Below are 22,678 nucleotides of genomic sequence, written 5' to 3'. Positions count from 1 at the left end.
ATGCCTTCAAATGCCCTCTTGGGGACTGTAAGCTCCAAAAAACCCAGTATATAGGCAAGACAACATCTCTTTCTAGGCGTTTAACGATGCATAAGCAACAGGGCTCCATTAAGGAACATATCTCTTCCCACAACTAAACCATTGCCAGAGAAATCCTAGTAAACAACACAGAAATCATCGATAGATACAGCGATAGCAGGCGGCTTGACGTTTGCGAGGCACTACACATCAAGAAGTCAACACCAGCAATCAACAGCCAATTAATGCACAACTATATTCTACCCACCTCAAGACTCCGCTCCAATATAGAAGCATCAAGAAATATGGACCAATAGGCTTTCTACAAACACTTCTATTGAATACCCATTGTTTCGTGTTCTGTCTTGTGTTGATGAAATTAATACCCTATTAATGCCACCTCTTGTTCTGTCTTGTGTTGATGAAATTAATACCCTATTAATGCCACCTCACCCCATCCACTCACTCAAATGTAGATATAAAATCGGAGATGCGTAAGTTCTATTCAGTTGTGTATTTGTAAACTAAAGTCTTTGAAAATGTAATAAGTTTTACGAAACGTGCTCGTGTCGCGTCAGACTAGAAATAAAAATGAATTTTGGAGAATTGATTTTTGATTTACCTCCAACAGTGAAAAGAAATGTACGAAAGATTGAGAAAATTCGTGATAGAATTATTAATCTTACTTTTTCGGTCATATTTAATTATATATATATATATATATATATATATATATATATATATATATATATATATATATATATATATATATATGCGGAAAATCCACAGAGAAATATGAAATGAGGTGAACGTTTCGGCTTTGTTAAAGCCTTTGTCAACACCAGACAGACTAAGGAGAAGAGAAGGGGGAGGATATATAGGCCGACACCTGACCCAACCCATCCCTAGGGAAGGAATTAACCAAAAACAGGTATAGCTTAGCTTAGAATGGTCAAAGAGGATAAAGCGGTCAGAGAATAAGGATGAAAGATTAAAGAAAAGCCTCATGAACACACAATAGATGAATATACAATTATAATGAGTCATTGTAAGCCTCTCTATCAGAGTTGTTTCTTAAACTGTTGTGCAATATTATAACTTAAAAATGGATCAAGTTTATACATACCAGTACTAACATTAAGAAGATTTGGACACTGATTAGCGCAGACTCAATCAAATTCCTTTCCACGAAATCCCCACAATTGGTAATGCTTTTTGCCCCATTCCAGTTAATATTGTGATCGCATAAACTCGTATGTAGATACAATGCATTAGACGTTTGGGCAGTTCTAATACTATAAGCATGTTGTGACAACCGCAATTGTAAGGACTTTCCTGTTTGTCCAAGGTACACAGAATCACAATCATTGCAGGGAATCGAATACACACAACCTGCTGTATCAGGAGAGTTTTTTATTAAATTGGATTTGATCGTACTATTAGTGAACACCAAATTTATATTAAGTTTCTTAAAAATCAGAGACAATTTTTCAAGTCCACTCGCATAAGGAACCACCAAAGAGTTAATAATTTTTGGTTTCGCCTTAGGGACGTGATTATAAAACGTACGCTTGGCTTGTACAAACGAGAAATCCAAAAACCTCTTAGGATATTGTAAACTCTTCCCAATTTCATATATTGTAGCAATCTCTTCATCAAAAAACTCAGGGCTGCAAACCCTCAAAGCTCATAGAAACATTCCTGAAAATACTGCCTGTTTAATCCTCTTTGACCATTCTAAGCTAAGCAATACCTGTTTTTGGTTAATTCCTTCCCTAGGGATGGGTTGGGTCAGGTGTCGGCCTATATATCCTCCCCCTTCTCTTCTCCTTAGTCAGTCTGGTGTTGACAAAGGCTTTAACAAAGCCGAAACGTTCACCTCATTTCATATTTCTCTGTGGATTTTCCGCATAAAATGATCAGTGTTTTGTGATCGTCAATTGCATATATATATATATATATATATATATATATATATATATATATATATATATATATATATATATATATATATATATAATAATATATATATATATATAATATATATATATATATAATATATATATATATATATATATATATATATATATATATAATATATATATATATATATATATATATATATATATATATATATATATATATATATATATATATATATATATATATATATATATATATATTATTATATGAAAAAATGTGTGTGTATATATATATGTGTATATTTGTGTGTGTATATATGTGTATATATATATGTGTATATATATATATAATGTCGTACCTAGTAGCCAGTACGCACTTCTTAGCCTACTATGGAAGGCCCGATTGCCTAATAAGCCAAGTTTTCATGAATTAGTTTTTCGACTACCTAACCTAACTGTTTCGGCTACCTAACCTAACCTATAAAGATAGGTTAGGTTAGGTAGGGTTGGTTAGGTTCGGTCATATATCTACGTTAATTTTAACTCCAATAAAAAAAATTGACCTCATACATAATGAAATGGGTAGCTTTATCATTTCATAAGAACAAAAATAGAGAAATATTAATTTAGGAAAACTTGGCTTATTAGGCAAATCGGCCTTGCATAGCAGGCCGAGTATGACGTTCTGGCTACTAGGTACAACATATATATATATATATATATATTATATATATATATATAAAACACACAACATATACATAACACCTACATACAAGAAGGTATGTACATTGGATTTGAGAGTACAAGTACAGTACTGTACATAGCATTGATGTTTTTACATTCTTGTAAAGCCAATGTGACAATGTCTATTGAATTTTGTAAATGAACTTAACTAACTTGTAAAGCCACTAATATGCTTTGCATTTCAGGCAGCTCCTTAATCTAACATAATTTTTAGTAGGTAATTTCTAGCAAAATTGAAAAAATGTTAACAGGTACAGTGTAAGAAAATTTGACAAAGATTATTAGGTATATTAAAAACAATTTTGAGGGTTATCAACAGGTACATGTTAACAACATAATTTGAGGATTATTTCAAGATATAATGGGGTAAAATGTGTTCAATATAACAACCATGATATAAGATGACATCAATGATTACACTGGTGAAGTTGTATAGCTTAGGTACATATATTGGGGGATTGGGTAGCACTAAATACAGTGCATGTTTAAAGCACTAGGTAGGAAACTATGAAGATGAAATCAGGTACTTTTTGGTTTTGTTTTTGAATAAGGCAAAAGTTGGACAGCTTTTCAATTCGTTAGGGAGCGAGTTCCATAGACTGTCCATTTATTTGCATAGTGTTTACAGAGATTGTTTGATTCTGGGGATATCAAAGATATATTTTTCTGGTGTGGTGATAATTGGTTCTATTACATCTGTTTAGGGAGAGTTTGAGCAGGGTTTGCATTTAAGAACAGGGTTTTGTAAATGTAAGTGGCACAAGAGAATGTGTGGAATGAGGTTATATTTAGTATATTTAGGGATTTAAACAGAGGGGGGGAGGGTGCTGAGTATTATCTGAAAGCAAAGTTTATCGTTCTGATAGCAGATTTTTGCCAGGGGGGGGATGATGATGGGCTTGAGGTACTGTACTGTAGTTTGCAGTGGTTGAACCCCATGCACAGATACCATATGCAAGATAAAGGTAGATCAGCGCATACTATAGTGAGAGGAGAGCAGAGTTTGGAACATAATATCTGATATTAGAGAGTATACCAACTGTTTGAGACTGTAATTACCTAAGTGTAGTTACAGGATGAGAGCTACGCTCATGGTGTTCCGTCTTCCCAGCACTGTCATATAACGCTTTGAAACTACTGACGGTCTTGGCCTCCACCACCTTCTCACTTAACTTGTTCCAACCGTCTACTACTCTATTTGCGAAGGTGAATTTTCTTATATTTCTTCAGCATCTGTGTTTAGCTAGTTTAAATCTATGACCTCTTGTTCTTGAAGTGCCAGGTCTCAGGAAATCTTCCCTGTCGATTTTATCAATTCCTGTTACTATTTTGTATGTATTGATCATATCACCTCTTTTTCTTCTGTCTTCTAGTTTTGGCATGTTTAATGCTTCTAACCTCTCCTCGTAGCTCTTACCCTTCAGTTCTGGGAGCCACTTAGTAGCATGTCTTTGCACCTTTTCCAGTTTGTTGATGTGCTTCTTAAGATATGGGCACCACACAACAGCTGCATATTCTAGCTTTGGCCTAACAAAAGTCATGAACAACTTTAGTATATCGCCATCCATGTATTTAAATGCAATTCTGAAGTTAGAAAGCATAGCATAGGCTCCTTGCACAATATTCTTTGTGGTCCTCAGGTGATAGTTTTCTATCTAGAACCACCCCTAGATCTCTTTCTTTATCGGAATTCTTTAAAGATTTCACATAATATATAGGTTGTGTGGGGTCTATGTTCTCCTATTCCACATTCCATAACATGACATTTATTAACATTAAATTCCATTTGCCAAGTGGTGCTCCATCTACTTATTTTGTCCAGGTCTTCTTGAAGGGCATGACAATCATCTAAATTTCTTATCCTTTCTATTATCTTAGCATCATCAGCAAACATGTTCATATAATTCTGTATACCAACTGGTAGATCATTTATGTACACAATAAACATCACTGGTGCAAGAACTGAACCCTGTGGTACTCCACTTGTGACATTTCTCCATTCCGATACATTGCCTCTGATTACTGCCCTCATTTTTCTATCAGTCGGAAAATTTTTCATCCATGAAAGAAGCTTACCTGTCACCCCTCCAATATTTTCCAGTTTCCAGAACAACCTCTTATGTGGAACTCTGTCGAAGGCCTTTTTTAGGTCCAGATAGATGCAGTCAACCCAACCATCTCTTTCCTGTAATATCTCTGTGGCTCGATCATAGAAACTGAGTAAATTCGATACACAGGATCTTCCTGATCGAAAACCATACTGTCTGTCTGATATTATATCATTTCTCTCTAGGTGTTCTACCCATTTAGTTTTGATTAGTTTTTCCAATACTTTCACTATTACACTTGTCAATGATACAGGTCTATAATTGAGGGGGTCTTCCCTGCTGCCACTTTTGTAGATTGGAACTATGTTAGCCTGTTTCCACCCGTCTGCTACGATTCCTGTACACAGGGATGCCTGAAAGATCAGGTGAAGTGGAATGTTGAGCTCAGATGCACATTCTCTCAGAACCCTTGGTGAAACGCCATCTGGGCCAGCTGCTTTGTTCTTACCGAGCTCCTTGAGCATTTTTTCCCACTTCGTCTCTAGTCACCTCTATGTGCTCTTATGTTGTTCTCTGGAATTCTTATTGTATCTGGTTCCCTAAAGATTTCATTTTGTACAAACACACTTTGGAACTTTTCATTTAGTGTTTCACATATTTCCTTTTCATCTTCCGTGAATCTATTTCCCATTTTCAACCTCTGAATATTATCCTTTACCTGCAGTTTGTTGTTTATGAATTTATAGAATAGACCTGGTTCTGTTTTACATTTGTCTGCAATCCCTTTTTCAAAATTTCTTTCTGCCTCTCTCCTCACTGCCGTGTAGTTGTTTCTCGCATCTTTGTATCGCTGATATGTTTGGGGGTTCGGCCTCTTCCTGTATTGATTCCATTTTTGTCTCTTTTGGTCTCTAGCCCTCTCGCAATTTCTATTGAACCAATCCTGTTTCCTAGTTCTGCATCTGTTTTGGTATAAATTTTTTTGTGCCTTTATCATATATTTCACAAAACTTCGACATACATCTCATTCACTTCCTTGCCTAGCATCAAGTCTGTCCAATTATACTCACTAAAAAAAATTTATAAGGTCATCATAATGTCCTCTCCTGAAGTCTGGTTTTTCAACTGCACAACCTCCTTATTTTCTTCCAGCTTATAACGCATTGCACACTTTATTCCCAAAGAGACATGGTCACTTTTACCCAAGGGAGGAAGGTACTGAATGTCAAATATCTCTTCCTCCTTCCTGGTAAATATCAAATCTAGCATGGAGGGAACGTCCCCTTCCCTCATCCTCGTAGCTTGTTTAACATGTTGATACAAGAATGTTTCCAGGATGAGGTCTACAAATTTACAGGTCCAAAAATCTTCTGTTTTAGCTTCATATGCTTCCCAGTCTATGGATTTCAAGTTGAAGTCACCGACTATCAACAGTTGTGATCTATCGTTATCCGCTCTCGCTATAATCTCCTCTCGTTATTGTTATAAGACCTTCACGTTTACTATCTAGCTCCTCCTTTGACCATGTGCTGCTTTGCGGTGGACTATATGCATTTATTATCATTAGTTTATCATCCTCATGGCAGATCTCTAGTGCTATTATGTCAACTTCTTGTGGATTGGCAGTCACTATTTCATTCACCTTTAGGTGTTCTTTTACCAGCACAGCGACGCCACCGCCTTTCCTAGTTTTTCTGTCCCGTCTCCAAATTGAGTAGCCCCTTGGGAATATGACCTCATTTAAAATTACATCTTCAAGTATTGTCTCCGTGAGTGCAACAATGTCTGGTGTCTGCAGCTGTATTACATCACTTAACACCAGTATCTTCAATCTCACTCCATCAATGTTGGTGTATGCAATCTTCAGGAACTTGTTCCCCCTCTCCTTATTCTTCACTCCCCCTCTCTATTGATTTTGTTGGTTTGCCTTTATGTACCACTTTACTAGTTTGCCTACCCCTATCACTTTGTAGAAAAAAGAATTTATTTCTTCTTCATTCCTGCTCTCATTTAAATGTTTTGCCTCGGCGAGGTTCAGTTTCAGCTTCTCTCCATCTTCTTTTGTAAGATCTCGTCTTAACGACCACCCTTTCCCATCCTCATCACTTTGCAATTTTCTAGCATTCCTTAGTACTTCTTCCATCTGTTTGGCACCGTTTAGGGTGATCCTCAAAGGTCGATCTTTCCCTTTTACGTACCTGCCTATTCTCCTGTAGTCGCACACATTCTCTATGGTTGTAAGACTTACCACGAGGCCAACAATTTTATCTACTACTTTAGCTTCTTCTACAGCTCTTTCTGACCTAGATGTTATCGCCTTTTCTTTGCAGCCAAAAATGATCAGGGACTTACTCCGATCAACTGTGTTTTGCACCAACTTCGGGTTAGATGCCAATTCTTTTCTCATTTCCAGCCTAATGTTTGTTTTATCTTGGTTGCTGCAGTGTTTGACTTCCTTTACTGCTTCTTCTATTTTTTCCTTCTCCTTGGCCACTTGTGCATAAGTGAGTTACATATCTTTCTTGCACTGTTCTATTCCCTGTGTAATTTCCTCCATCTGTGCTGACAAAAGCTGTTTCTCCTGTTGAATTTCCTTGCCTAACCTATTGTAGTCATTTATGTTTAAATTTACTTTAACTTCTTCCAAAGCTATTTTTAAGAGTTTATTTTCTTCTTCCATGGCTTTGCAATTTGTTTCCAATTGATTCTTATCCTTGCGCAAGTCTTTCACTAAACCCTCAAGACATAAAACTTTGCTATTCAAATGGTCATTACTTTCTTTCAATTTACTAATTATTTCTACATGAGAGTTCACTATAGTATCTAAATTTACCAACTTGTTATGTAGACTGCTAATATCAATGCTTTCTTCATTGAATCCCTCAAAATCAAGCTCTGTTTTGTTTTTCCCCTTGCTAGTGGCCATCTTGAATGTTCTTCTCGGGTCCGTCTAATTACCACAAGGTACCACAAACTACACAAACTTCAGAAAGCTTCCTGGCAATACGTTAGTAATGAATAAATATGATAAGTTAGGCTGACCTATCCTAACCTAACCTAACCTAACTTAACCAAACCTAACCTAACCTAACCGAAGCTTGGATCGTCGACTTGATTTGGCGTCACCAGTTTTTATTTTTGTCTAATTTCTTTATAAAAAGATACTTTTTCAGATTAAAATTATGTTTTTTCGTGTTGTACATTCAGCACCAACATTATGAGTAAATATATCATATTTATTCATTACTAACGTATTGCCAGGAAGCTTTCTGAAGTTTGTGTAGTTTGTGGTAGCTTGTGGTAATTAGACGGACCGTTCTTCTCTGCACTGTAAACACTAGGGCAACTTTTTCTCATCCGATTTTTCACTTCCCTTAGCACTTTCCTGTTATCTCACCTATTTTTCAAGAGAACTATACCTTTATGTTCTCTGGGACACCACTCACTACCATCAACCTGTACTACAATACTTAGGATTGTTGAAATATGCTGGAGCTCCTCTGCTGGAAGTGTTGACCCTAGGGGTGTCACCTTTTTGCTTGTCTGCACCTGTCTTGGTTATGTTATGATAGTGGCCTTACAAGAATGTAAAACATCAATGCTATTTACTCTCATAAACCCAATGTACCTTGTATATAAATAAATAAATAAAATAAATAAATAAATAAAATAAAAATGTGTTGTATGTGGGTGCTGAAGTTGTCTCTAGTCTAAGTATAGACCAAGGAACTTTCCATCTTTTTATTACTGATGTTAACATTGTATGGTCTGAAGCTGAATTGCATTTGTTGATTTGCTTCCAAATAAGATATAGTAGGTCTTTTCTATGTTTAGTGAGAGTTTGTTGGTTGACATCCATGAGTGGACTTTTTTACTTCATTATTTACAACATTAAATGATGTGTGTGGGGGTTGGGGTCGAGTGATGAGTGTAATATCAGCAAATAATATAGGTTTAAGAATGTTAGAGACAGGCAAATCATTGATGTATATAAGAAATAGAGGTCCTAGGATGCTGTCCTGTGGCATTCCAATGGTTAATGGTAAAGTGGGTGAGGGTACATCATTGATGGCTACATACTGGTGTCAGTTACTAAGATAGGATCGAATATAGTTCAGGACAAGGCCTTGGATTCCATAATGGTGGAATTTAAGTAAGAGGTAGTTATGGTTAAGGGGCATAATGCCAAATTAAGCAATAAATGAAAACTTGTTCAATTTCAATAAAAAATTTTGTATTACAGGTAGTTGTTTATGAAAGAGCTTCAACTGGTCCAAGTCACAGCATCATAGTATAAATAAAAAGGGAGAAAAAAATGTCAACAAAATTTTAATGTTAAAAAATAATCATTAAATACAAGTGTCAACTGAAATCATGTCTATGACTCTCAGCTATTACAATAGCATATAATAAAAGATTTTAATAATTAATTTTATCCCCAAAATATTTAGTTAAAAAAAAAATTCTTGTAATTTATTTCTCATTTTTTAATAAAGCGATTTGCATGAAACTAGTACACCTTACTGAACGTAAGCCTATCTGTAAGGGGGCCAATTTTGGAGGAAATTGGTTGATGTCAACCTCAGCCACAGGTAGCAAAATCTTTGACTTCATTTTTTTTTAAATAACATAAAAGTGATAACTGTATTTAATTTTATTCAATTTACATAAAACATACACCTTATATGTCGAGTTTGTCTTTACAATAAATCCAAGATACTCTATTACCAAGTTCATTTATTGATTTTATAAATATTTATAAGCATAATATATTTGCATAAATTTTTGTGGAACTTTTATTAGTCAAACTAAACATTTTGGATAATCCAGTTGGGAAAATCCTTTATTATATGCTATTGTGATAGATGAGTGTCATATAAATGATTTCATTTGAAACTTGTGGTTGTAGAGTAATTTTGAAAATGTTGAAAATTCGTTGAAAAACACGTCTGTCACCATATTGGAATCTGATCCAACTGTCAGTTGGGTCAACCTATGTATCGTATTCTAAAAATGTGCAACCATGTTGGAATAGACGAATACCCAAAGAATATTGTTGAAAATATCTTATTTGTTATATTATTTATATAACCCTCATGTTTAATTCCTTCATCATACTATTTTATTCTTTGTTTTATAAAACCTCTGTTGTTTTTCAAGTTAATTATTAATTTTGCAGGTTTGAGGATGCTGTGGGAACCAACAGGATGTTGCTGCTTCTCCCGGAGAACAGGGAGCCTTATCCTTGGCACCTTGGTTTTGGTATGATTCAGTGATTGTTTTAATATATTTTAATCAGTGGTAGCCTAGTGCTATTTACAATTTGTATTGAGTTTATTGTACTCCCCTGGTTATGCTTGTGGGTGTTCAGCTTTGGCCCTTTGGTCTTGCTTCTCAACTGTCGTTCAACTGGTAATTACCTAAGTGTAGTTACAAGATGAGAGCTATTCTCTTGGTGTCCCGTCTTCCCAGCACTGTCGTATAACGCTTTGAAACTACTGACAGTTTTGGCCTCCACTACCTTCTCACCTAACTTGTTCCAACTGTCTACCACTCTGTTTGCGAAAGTGAATTTTCTTGTACAGTATTTCTTCGTCATCTTTGTTTAGTTAGTTTAAAGCTATGACCTGTTCTTGAAGTTCCAGGTCTCGGGAAATCTTCCCTATCAATTTTATCAATTCCTGTTACTATTTTATACGTAGTGATCATATCAACTCTTTTTTTTCTATCTTCTAGTTTTGGCATATTTAATGTGTGTAACCCCTCTCCTCGTAGCTCTTGCCCTTCAGCTTGCCCTTCAGAACCTGGCCCCCTCAGAGGCACATGGAGCAATGGCCTATAGACACCCCCAGCCCCGTGTAATTGGAAGCAGTCTCTCTGCCATCTACCAGGTCAGACACCCAGAAAGGTAGGAATTCAAAAATAAACTATAGCTTGTATAAAAATTATAAACCAAAAGCCAAACTAGCAAGCAGAACTGCGCAATCAAAAACAAGCAAGCAAGCATGACATCACTACAGCCACCACGCCCTGCCTGGGAGGGGGAAGGGGGAGCCCCAGACCACCTCGTGCCGGCTTGACAACCCCAGCTCAGAGGCTGAATATCAAAACATGAAAAAAATGCCGACTGGAGGGAGGGAGGGATGGATGCTGGGGAACCTCCAGGTCTCGCCCCAGAAAATGGCATTTCATTACATTCAACGCTGGTTTTCTGTGGAGAGCCCCTTTGGCTTTCTGGAGCTACCTAATCAAAGATAAAAGAAAGGAGGGACTTACTCGGGAGGCAGCTGTTACTCGCTCCTCAACTTGAAGTCGAGACAACTGGCTGCAACCCAAGGCTACACATGCCCAAGAAGGGCCAGGAACATTAATGAGGTACAGTGAGGCCAGGATCCTGTTAGACCTCCAAAAGCCCCATGCCCGATTGTCAGCCCAAGACATGCTACCAAAAACAGCAGCCAAAGCCGCAAACTTACGAATGTCGTGGACACAGGGCTGGCTGGACCTAATAATCCTGAGGAAAACCTGGAAACCTTGTCCACCCAAAGGGCGTCCCCTGCCACGGAGGCCATGGTGCGCAAATAACGGCGAAGAGCTGCAACCGGACACACATGATGGGGGGCCCCCCCCACCGGCCAAACCAACCAAGCATCAACAACCTAAGGACCCTTCCGAAAGGCAGCAGTCTTATTCTTCGCAAGTAAAGGAGATGGTTGCAAACAAACAAAACGACCACTTGGACCGAAAGAGCACAAATTTTATCTACTCTTAAGCTGTTCTGGAAATGGTGTGCATATACTGGCTTCATAAAATGTACAATTACTGTCTAAGCTCACTATTCAGATTGTGGCAGACCGCAATCTGAATGACATGGAGATTAAAATTACTATAATTTCCACACATAAACATTTAATGAGGTATTTTTGTTTTGTAATTATTTTAACAGAATTACAGTACAGTAGAACCTCTAGTGATGACCGCCTCAAATGGCGACCATTTTGGCTAACGAACGTCCCGATCGCCGACAATTCGTCTCGTTAGGCGACTGCTCGTTTGAATAACATCAACACCACATGGTGGGGGTTTGGGGCTGCTGCTCGCACATTCTCGGATGCCTCCGACAATGTAAATAAATTATTTTTCTTTGTGTACAGATGCTATTGATGCTAGGATGTTGCAAAGCATTGACTTTTTGTAGAAAAACGAAATTAACTGTTTTAAAGAAAGAACAAACATCAAAAAGATTCGTTTGGTGTTTGCCAGGTAGGCTGCTCCATGTTTCTTATAAAAAAAAAAAATGAAGAATTTGGAAAAACAAATAATGTCAAAAAGGTTCTTGCGGTTTTCGGCAGGTAGGCTGCTCCTTGTTTCTTAAATAAAAAAAAAATAAAAAAAAAAAGTTGAAACAATTTGAAAAACGGACAAATGCCATAAAGGTTCGTTTAGTGTTTGTCGGGTAGGCTACAACATTATTGAGAAATAAATGAAATACAAAACAAATGGAACACATTTGAAAGTCATAATGGAGCAGCCTACCCGACAAACACTGAACGAACCTTTATGGCATTTGTCCATTTTTCAAATTGTTTCAACTTTTTTTTTCTTCTTTTTTTTAAGAAACCTGGAGCAGTCTACCTGCCAAACACCGAATGAACTTTATTGACATTTGTTCTGTTTTTCAAAATTCTAATTTATATTTTTTTTATAAGAAGCATGGAGCAGCCTACCTGACAAACACCGAACAAACCCTTTGCTATACAAAAAAAAGGAAGAAAAAAAAAAATTGAACAAATTTGAAGAAAGAAAAATATAAAGGTTTGTTCAGTGTATGTAAGGTAGGCTGCTCCATTATTTAAAACATCGAATATCATATTGATGTTTTTCGGTGGTAGAACGGATTAATTTGATTTCCATTGTTGTCAATGGGGACATTTGTTTTGTATGACGTCCGTTTCAAATGACGATCACGGCGCCAGAACGGACTAAATTAGTTATTTGAGGTTCCACTGTACTGTGTTACAGAAATTTGAACTGTGTGGGGTAAACAGCTGTTCTGATCATTGAAGGAATTTATTGTGCATTAACCTAACCCAACCCTTAAAAATTACAAAATAAGTACTTGGCATATACTACTTTCACCCAAACCAAGCTACATTCATATTGAGGCACGATAGGTTATCCAACCCGTCCTCTTAAAAATGTCACTTTTGGCTCGTATGCGTGCTATGGCCAAATTTGGACGTTATTTTGAAATGAAATACTCACAAAAGTGACGAACTGTTCCGTTTTCTGTTTGAGTCGTCCGGCTTACTCGGTAAGGTTAGAATAGGCAACTTTCAATTAATGTTTTTCATAACATTTTGAAACTTTGAGAATTTTCTGCCCACCTAACTTATCAGAGAACCCTTAACCCTTAACATGCTCGGGGTCTAATATCCTGCCATCCGCACAGGCGCATGTCATTTTGAAAAAAAAAAAAATTTTTTTTTTTTGCTAATCTGTTAAGTTCTGTTCACTGATCACGGGAAAAATAAAAAAAAAATTCTATTGTACTTACTTTTGTTGCAATAGAGCCGAGAAGCACGGTGATGACGTCACAATCTGCATGTTCGCTCATGCAGTACACGCCTGGAAGGTGTTGCGCGCGGTCCTCAAACAGCCAGAGTTGCCACAAATATATTTTCGCGCTATTTATTTACAATGTCTAAGCGCATTTTATCTAATTTTTTTTCCACTAATTGTGTTTCAAATACTGTTTGAACATATTTTGTATCAATAATTGTTGCATATTTGAGTATACACAGGCGCACACAAATGTTTTCAATTACGGCAATATAATATGTCATTACAGTCTATTATATTGTATGTTCTGCTTATATTTGTATATATTTACACACACGCACACGCTATCTGCTTATATGTTTACATATTTACACACTCGCACACGCTATACACACTTTGAAGCACACTTAGAAGATTTCTAGACTGTGGTAGTCATTGAAGCAGTCGACAGCACATAATGGGATACCACACGTTTCACACCATGTTTGCACAAGCTTCCGTTTCTTGTCTCTACGTGTCGTTGTTTTACACACCAAGCAATCACGTTGGGCTATTGCACGCTTCACACCAGGTGGCAAATACTTGAGTCTGTGTGCTAGGAAGCCTTCAGTGTGAGCGAGGTGTGGAGTACCAGCATGCTGCAACAGTGGGTTTATGATGGGCCGCTGAATACCTGGGACATCTTTTGCAAACTTTCCTAATAACTGTATTGCAGCATCAAATACAAAGTCACGGAAAGTGGGCTTACGTCCAGTTCTCACAAGGTACATGTTGAAACAGTTCAGCATGCTCATGTCCACAAGATGGAAGAACACTTTTTTCGTCCACCTACATGTCTTCCGCACACACTCTGCAGTGCCAATCATCATGTCTGATTTATCAATCAACCGCATGTTGATATTATAGTCTAAAACACAGTCTGGCTTATATAGTGGTGCGTTTGTTTTATGGTTCACTTTCCCACTGTTCACCATTGTTCCATCATGAATTGTTGTCAACAAGTTCACCTCTCTTTTGTCTTTCCACCGAACTGACAGAATGTTATCACTTTTCCTTCTCTGACACTCGCCAACTGCAATGTCGTTGTCAAACACAGGCATTTCCCTTCGTTGTGGCTTTACTGTACCAACCAATCCGGTTCTATTTTCTAGCAAGAACCGAGCTAGCAAGGGACTTGTATAGTAATTATCTGTGTATAAAATGTGTCCCTTGTTCATCCACGGAGCCATGATGGTCTTCACTACACTCCCCGAGAATCCATGTTCGTCGTTACCGGGAATGTCTACATCACTAGCCGAGTACAGAATCATGTGTAACACGTATCCTGTCTCACAATCACAAAGAACAAAAAATTTCAGGCCAAATCGGTTTCGTTTTGAGGGAATGTACTGTTTGAATGGAACACGTCCCTTGAAAAGTATGAGAGATTCATCAACCACCAGCTTCTGTGCTGGTACGTAAAAATCTCTGAATTTTCCAATAACATCGTTCATGTAGTGCCTCACTCGCCACAGTCTATCATCAGGTGTTTGGTCCTGAACACTTCCAAAATGTAGACACCTGAGGAGTATCTGAAACCTGTCTCGTGACATATATTTCCCGAATAAAGGTGTTGGTATTGTCTTGTCCTTGCTCCAATAGTCATTTATTGCATGTTTGTGACAGTGCTTCATCAACAGACAGTGCCAAAAACACATACATTTCCGCCACTGTGGTATTTTTCCAACGCTGCAGTCGTGAAAATTCTGTGATTTCCCTCTCAATCAGGTAAGCAGCATGCAGGTTCGTTTGGTGTACAATGTATTCCATGAGTGGTTCATCATAGAATGCTGTAAAATATTCCATCTCAGCCATGTCCTCACCTTGATTAGGGAAAAGGTTTGTAATCCCTACATCTTTATCGTCAAAGTGAGGAATATTAGGAATAAAATCGTCACCATCACTCCACTCAAGTATACCAGGCGTCCTGCGAGATACAGAGGAAAGACGGCGAGGAAGCGATGCATACCGGCGACCAGGAGCTGAATATCGTCTGCGAGAAGCACGGCGGCTACGTGCACGTGAGGTGGGTGCACGTGAACACGAGGGTCTTGGTCCCTCATGTGGTGCCATGCGGTGGCGCTTGGCCGGGCGAGATGCTGCTGACGCGACAATTTCTCGCCCAGTTACACCACTGGTACCAGCCACAGGCTCAATAAAACTTTGATCTGAGTCACTAAACCCAGAAAAGGAGTCGCCTCCCTCTGACTCGTCACCCTCAAACAGAAAATATCCACAGGAACTGTGAGGTCGTGGTAGAATTGGGGTAGAAAATGGGCGAGGAGGCATGGGAGAGCGTATAGGCCTCGCCATGGCATGGCGGTCATTCTCACTTTCACTGCTGCTGCTACTATCACCCGACAACTGTGTATAATCCTCATCGTTGTCTGAATCGTCAAACACACTTTCTTCACCTTCAGAGAATAATTCGTGGGCTATTTGCTCTGGGGTGAGGGACTGAGTGGTGCGTGCCCGTGAGGCGTTTGACCGTGCGCTCGCCATGGTGACTCTCGCTAAACTGAGGCCTCCCATGCCATCGGATCGTGAGCTGGATTTTTTTTCAAAATGGCCGCTGTTTACTAGAGCCCCTGGGCAGCGTATGGGACCCCCAGCTACACCGCGGGCCATTCAAATCGTGCGCGGTACCCATACACTTCATATGAAGTGAAGCGCAGTTGACTGGTAAAACGATTTACACTTCATATGAAGTGATGCGCATTTTAAGGGTTAACTTACTATTGTTGAAAAAAAATTCCCAAATTTATTTTCATTTTTTTTTTCATTTTCAAATTACGTCCACTTTCGGCCATACGGGCAAACGGCCAAAAGCGACGTTATTTTTAAGAGGACAGGTTGGGTTAGCAGACAAGACAGACTGTGACAGGCTGCACGAGCAAGCTGACAGGTTGGCTGGCAGGTTGTGTGAGAAGACTGGACAGGTTGTCTGGCAGGCAGGACTGGTTGGCTAACAGGGAGGCAGACTGTGTGAACAGGCTGGACAGACTGTGTACATAAATTTTACACTAGGTATAAACACCTAATTATGTGGCCTTTTTTCCTTGCATATCCTGTTTACTTAATACAAGTTTTTACTTGCAGATTGGGTCATTGCTGACAATTGTAGTCTTTTCATATGGATTGCTGACTGTTGATACAGAAGCAGCAATAAGAAAAGAATGTTACAAAAGTCAAGAGAAAGAGGACTGTGAGAAGTTAGCAGGATATGCAGGTGTGTTCATATTCAGTATTCAGAAATTTAGTTCGTATGAGTTTACACTATTTACCGGTAATTGCATTCAGTTGATACTGTCCTATGCATCCTTATCCTTCCCTTCCAATAAATTTTTATAGTAGATCACTCTTGTACTGTATTAACAAATCATTGTCGAGAACAAGAAGTGTGGGTGTGCGTAATTTAACCCATCCTCTTAATAATGTTGCATTTTGACGCATACTTTACCAAAGGCCAAAAATAGTCGTGCTTGAAAATGGTAGTGACTCAAGGAATTGACACTGTCCCTGCTTTCTGTTTTGGATTCTCTAGCAGGTTAGGATAGGGCGCTTTAGTACGACAGTTTATTCACGTTAGGAAATGTTAGGACAGGTTTCGTAAATACCCAATTATAGTTATAGGATGAGATGTTCTGTCTTCTTGGTACTCTGTCATATAATGCTTTGAAACACTGTCGGTTTTGGCCTCCACAACTTTCTCACTTGTCCCAATCATCTACCACTCTGTTTGCAAAAGAAAACTTTCTAGTATTTATTGGGCACTTTTGTTTCCTTAGATTGAATCTGTGTCCTCTTGTTCTTGAAGTTGCTTGTTTCAGGAATTCCTCTTTGTTAATTTGGTCAATTCCTATTATTATTTTGTAAGTGGTGGTCAAATCACCGTTGTCTTCTATGTTCTAGCTTTGGCATATTTAACGCCTCTAGTGCCTCTTCATAACTTTCTTTTTGGTTCTGGAAGCCATTTTGTAGTATGCTTTTGCACCTTTTCCAGTTTGTTTATGTGCTTGTTGAGATATGGGCACTATACAACTGCTTCATATTCCAATTTTGGTCTCACAAAAGTCATGAACAGTTCCTTTAGTATTTCATCATCCATGTAATTAATGACAAGTCTCAAGTTGGAAAGACACATACTCCTCTCACAATGTTCTTTATATGTTCCTCTGGTGGCAATTTACTCTCCAAAACCACCCCTAGATCTCATTCATTATTAGAGTTCATTAATTCCTTTCCACCATAATTTGTAAGTTGTGTAAGGTCTATTTTCTCCAATTCCACATTCCATAACATTCACATTGAATTCCATTTGCAACATGTCCCTCCAAGCAGTTATTTCATCTAGATCAATTTGTAGGGCATGATAATCATGTCTCCTATCTTCCCCAGTATCTTAGCATCATCTTCAAACATGTTCATATAATTGTGTTCCTTCTGCTAGATCGTTCATGTAGTCGAACACGTGTACACGTGTGTACATTTGTGTACGTGTGTGTATGTGTACAACTCGCCCTCTCGAATAATATATTGCATTTTGACATATAAATCCCCAAAGACCAAAAACTGATGTGCTAAATATCATAGCAGTTCTCAAAATTGACACGATCTCCTCCTGTTTTCTATTCATGGGTCCTTGGTTAAGTTAGGTTTAGGCAATTTAGTACAATCAGTCTAATAGCATTGGAAATGCCCAAAAGAATGGGCTGCTGACCTTGGGCATAGTTTCCTTAATTTAACACTCAAAATAGACAATGTAATATTTGTGAAAGTTTAATTTAATCTCTAATCTTTACTTAAATTTTCAGTGGCTACAATGGTTGCAGTACACATGGTGGTGGCTACACTTAATGTGATATTCAGCAGTATGTTGATCCATGGTATTTTGAAGGTAATTATGAACAGTATACATACATGCATGAGGTTGAACTCGTTCATCCCCATTCCTAAGTGCATTTGGGTTGTGATCAACTTCATAAAGACTTCCATGTTTTGTAGTGTGATGGTACATCACTCAGCTTTGCATCACACGGGCGGAGGTTCTAGCCCCAGCAAGGGCATTTGGAATTTTCAAGTATTTAAAATGCAGCCTGTGTACTATTCAGGTGTAGCAAGTATATTATGTCGGTAATATACTTGCTCCATATTCTCATTAGCTTGTGTGCAGATAATGAGATGGTCTGTTAATTCTTAGTCCATTAATTACAGATAATACTTCTTCCCAAGTGTACAGTTAATACCGCTTCCCAAGTGTACAGTTAATACCGCTTCCCAAGTGTACAGTTAATACCGCTTCCCAAGTGTACAGTTAATACCGCTTCCCAAGTGTACAGTTCATGCCTCTTCCCAAACCTGCCCCCTCCCCGCTCAGCTCGTTGTCGCCGTGTGGGGGCTTAGTGGGCGGCTGCCGGAGTGTGATGCTCCTTGGGACAGTCCTCTGTCCTTTTCTAACCTCGTGCTCCTGCTGCCGTCCTCTCCAATTCTGCTGGGCACCTTTTCCTTTTCCTTCTGTTTCGTTTTTCTCCCCCCTCTTCTCCTATCTGCTTGCCATTTCCTGCCGACCTTTTGCTTGTTCTGGTTCTTCCCTTGACCTTCTTCTATTTTGACGCCCGGGTGCTTGAGGAGGCATACTCTTGCACCCGTAGAACTGTAGTACCCGACGTAGAGAGCGAGGGGAACCTTTTATTGTCAATCCCCCTTTCGTCACTGAACCCGATCTCGACGAACTGTCGGTTTCTTAAGGTGGCGTTTGTGGGGCGTATACTCACGACACACCCCTAGGAGGCCCCGGCAAGATCGGCGATAGCTTCTTGTTGGGTGTCCTGCCTCTAATTGTGGCTCCATGGTGGGTGTGGGGGTACATTCGTGAATGAATTCTTCTTTTCGTAATGATGATGACCCCTGTTTCGGCCGTTTCTGGTTTACCGTCTCAGGCTCGTGGGGTGGGCGACCAAGCCCCCGAGTCAGTCCGTGTTGGAAGACCGGGCTCTGTAGCCTCCGCTGCATTGGGCCCCGACCTTGCTCCTCCTTTGGCTTCTCTGATTCCTTCCCCTGGCTCCCCTCCCTCCCTCTGTGGTTGGGTCGAGCCCCAAGCCCCCAGTGGTGACTACCTCGTCCCCTGGCACGGCTCCTTCTCTAGTTGTAACTACTGCGCCTTTTAACCCCTCTCTCTCTGGGGGTTCTCACCGCCGTCCTCGTCACGGCCACCCTCGCTTGATTCCTTCCAGTTCTGCTACCTATCAAGCCTTGTTTGGTCCCGCTTCGTGGGCCAAATATTTTGATCTCCTCCTTCTTGATTCTGCGCCTCCTGACGATTTCTCCCTCCGTCGACATCTCGTTGATTCCGTGGATGCCTCCATTACTTTCAACCCCACTCGTCTCGGTACACGTGTCGTTGCTGCTCCTTCTCAGGATGCTGCTTCCCGGTTGGCTGCCTTATCCTGCCTTGGCGAGACCCCTGTTCGGGTCTCGAAGAACGCTCAGTTGAATGCCAGTGTTGGCACTATTTTGCTCCCGCCCCATGTTGCGACCGGCGTTCGGGACCTGCGCGACTGCCACGACGATATTCGGCATATCCTTGCTGCCCAGGGCCATTCTATTCTCCAGGTGGACACGTTTACTCGTCCCCCTCGTGGTAGTCGCCGTCAACCTCTCCGGGTTGTGAAGATTACCTTTGATGCTAGGACCCTTCCACCCTCTGTCATTCTTGCTGGTGCCAGGTGCTCTGTCCAGGAGTACATTCCTTCTCCTTGGCTCTGCAACAAGTGCTGGAGGTTTGGGCATGGTGCCCTCCGCTGCTCCGGGACTGTCTCTCTCTGTCCTTTGTGTGGTGGCGAAGGTCACTCTAAGTCGGAGTGCACTTCTCCCCAGGCTCGTTGCCTCAACTGCGGTGAGGCCCATCCTACCTTCTCCCGTGTGTGTGTCCATTTCAAGCTTGAGGCAGCCGTCCTCAACTTGAAGCACCGGGAGCGTTTATCTTTTCCTGAGGCGAGACGCCAGGTTCGCCGGCTCCCGCCTTATGCTAATATCTCTTATGCTCGCGTGTTGCGCTCTTCCTCTCCTCGTCCTTCCCACCTTCCTCAGACTCACAACTGTTTCCGGGCCTTGGACCCTGCTGCGCCCACTGCCCCCTCCTCTGTTCCTTTGGGTTGTCTACCGAAGGATCCTCCTTCTGGTCCTCTGTCTAGGGTTCCCCTTCCTTCTACCCGGTCTGTCGTGTCTCCTGTGTCTTCCTCGTCTCCCTCCGTTCCTCCTTCCCATCCTTCCCCTCAGTCTCTTGACTCTCCCCGCCGCCTGTCGGTGCGGGCTGATGTCCATCGCTCTCCAAACGGCCGTCATGTGTGCTCTCGTTCAGCTTCTCCTGTTGAGACGCTAGAATCCGTTGCCCAGTACGTGGTTGCTGGGACACCTGTCTCTTTACGTCAGAAGCGTAAACCTGGCTCCTCTCCTTCCTCCTCCCCGGCGGGTAAGGAGGTTTCGCTTTCTTTCTCGGCCCCTACTTCTGCCTCTCTCGCTCCTTCCCCTCCCATTTCGGTGGTTGCGACCCCTGTTCCTGCTATGGAGGTTTCTTTAGCCCCCGCTTCCCTCTCAGTTGCTGCCCTTGCTGAGGTACGCTCCCCTCTTTCTACCCCTCCTCTTGCTGCTGCTGTCCTTGCCTGCTCCTCTCCGTTGTCTCCTCCTCTTCCTCCTCCTCCTCTTCCTCCTCCTCCTCTTCCTCCTCCTCCTCCTCCTCCTCCTCCTCCTCCTCCTCCTCCTCCTCCGGACCCTGCCCGCCCACCTCTGATCTGTTCTCCCGTTTCCTTCCCTCCGTCTTTGCTCAGTTTACCCATACCCCCTAACCCTGACTTTGCTGACCCTGATCCCGACCCTGATATTCTTTAACGTGCTCTGTTGCTCTTTCGCCTTTGTTTCTTCCTTGTTCTCTGTTTTTGTCCTTTCTCTTCTCGTCGTTGTCCATTCTTCAATGGAACGTTCGAGGTTATTACGCCAATTTCCTCGAACTCCAACTTCTGATTTCGCGGTTTTCGCCCTTGTCTGTCTCCAGGAGCCGATGCTTGGTGCTCGTCCTGGTCGTTTTCGTGGCTATTCCTTTCTCTCCCCCCCCCTCCCAGCTGTTGCTGGGGCTTCTAATTCTTCTGCTCTTTTGATTCGTGCTGATGTTCCCTTTGTGCCTTTACTTTTTCCTTCGCCTCTCCATTGTTCTGCTGCTCGTATCTTTGTGGGGAAATGGTACACTGTTTGTTCCATTTATCTCCCCCCGAGTGTCCCGCTTTCTCTTCCTGATTTGAAACACCTCCTAGACTCCTTGCCGGAGCCTGTGCTCCTGCTGGGTGACTTCAATTGTCGTCATTCTCTTTGGGGTGACGTTCTGACGAATACCCGGGGTCGCCTTCTTGAGCCGTTTCTCCTATCTTCTTCCCTGTCTCTTCTGAATTCTGGTGAGCCCACTCATTTGGACTCTCAGACTCGCACCCTTTCTTGTCTTGATCTTTCTCTCTGCTCCTCTTCTCTTTACTTTGATTTCACGTGGCAGGTTCTTGATGACCTCCATGGAAGTGATCATTTCCCCATCCTTGTTTCCTTTTTCTCTTTTCGCCCTTCCCTCTCTTTCCCTAGGTGGCAGTTTGCTAAGGCGGACTGGACCCTATTTTCCCTCAGTGCTACTCTCTGACCTCTCCCTTCTGCCTCTCTCTCGCGCTCTCCTCCTTTTTCATGACGCTGTCTTCAACGCTGCCCTCCGCTCTATCCCTCGCTCTTCCTCTCGGGGTCCACGAAAGTGCGTTCCCTGGTGGAATGCGGACTGTGCTCGGGCTGTCCGCTGTAAGCGTGCAGCCTGGAAGAGGCACCGCCGTAGGCAGACGACCGATTCTTTTCTTTTCTTTCGGAAAGCGAGTGCGGTGGCCCGTAGGGCCATCCGTACGGCTAAACGTGAATGTTGGGCATCTTATGTCTCGACAATTACGTCCGAAACTCCTCTGGCCCAGATCTGGAAGCGTATCCGCAAGATAGCGGGTAAATTCGTTCCCGATGTTTCACCGGTCCTTCACCTCCATGATACTCTTGTGGCGGACCCGTTGCAGGTCGCTTCCGTACTGGGTTCCCACTTTTCTTCTGTTAGCTCTGGTCTTCATCTTCCCCAATCTTTTCTTCGTAAACCTGTCCTGGAGTCTCGTCCTTTAGATTTCTGCACTCGTCTTCACCTACCCTATAATGATCCCTTCTCTCTCTCTCTGAACTTCGTTCTGCCCTGGCCCTCTGCGGTTCTACGGCGGCGGGCTCCGATGGTATTCATTATGAGATGCTTCGCCGTCTCCCTCCGTGCACGTCTCGGTATTTACC

The 22,678-nt window shown here is 41.1% G+C and overlaps 1 protein-coding gene across 2 annotated transcripts in view; it reads left to right on the top strand.

The window, feature by feature from the left end:
* LOC123766904 (lysosomal-associated transmembrane protein 4A-like) overlaps window positions 1-22,678 on the top strand; it is a 57,755-nt gene that overhangs the window by 16,971 nt on the left and 18,106 nt on the right. Inside the window, exons 2-5 of one of the 2 annotated variants that reach the window (XM_069307446.1) lie at window positions 3,754-3,890; window positions 9,912-9,994; window positions 16,433-16,562; window positions 18,148-18,230. In XM_069307446.1, coding sequence (XP_069163547.1) covers window positions 9,920-9,994; window positions 16,433-16,562; window positions 18,148-18,230 — 288 coding nt within the window. In that variant the 5' untranslated portion in view covers window positions 3,754-3,890; window positions 9,912-9,919. The remainder of the gene's footprint in view (window positions 1-3,753; window positions 3,891-9,911; window positions 9,995-16,432; window positions 16,563-18,147; window positions 18,231-22,678) is intronic. The other variant, XM_069307445.1, reaches the window with a different exon arrangement.

The sequence above is a fragment of the Procambarus clarkii genome, chromosome 60 (assembly GCF_040958095.1).
Source record: "Procambarus clarkii isolate CNS0578487 chromosome 60, FALCON_Pclarkii_2.0, whole genome shotgun sequence".
NCBI lineage: Eukaryota > Metazoa > Arthropoda > Malacostraca > Decapoda > Cambaridae > Procambarus > Procambarus clarkii.
The sequence above is the reverse complement of the archived record's forward strand: the minus strand, read 5'-3'. Positions and strand labels throughout refer to the sequence as shown.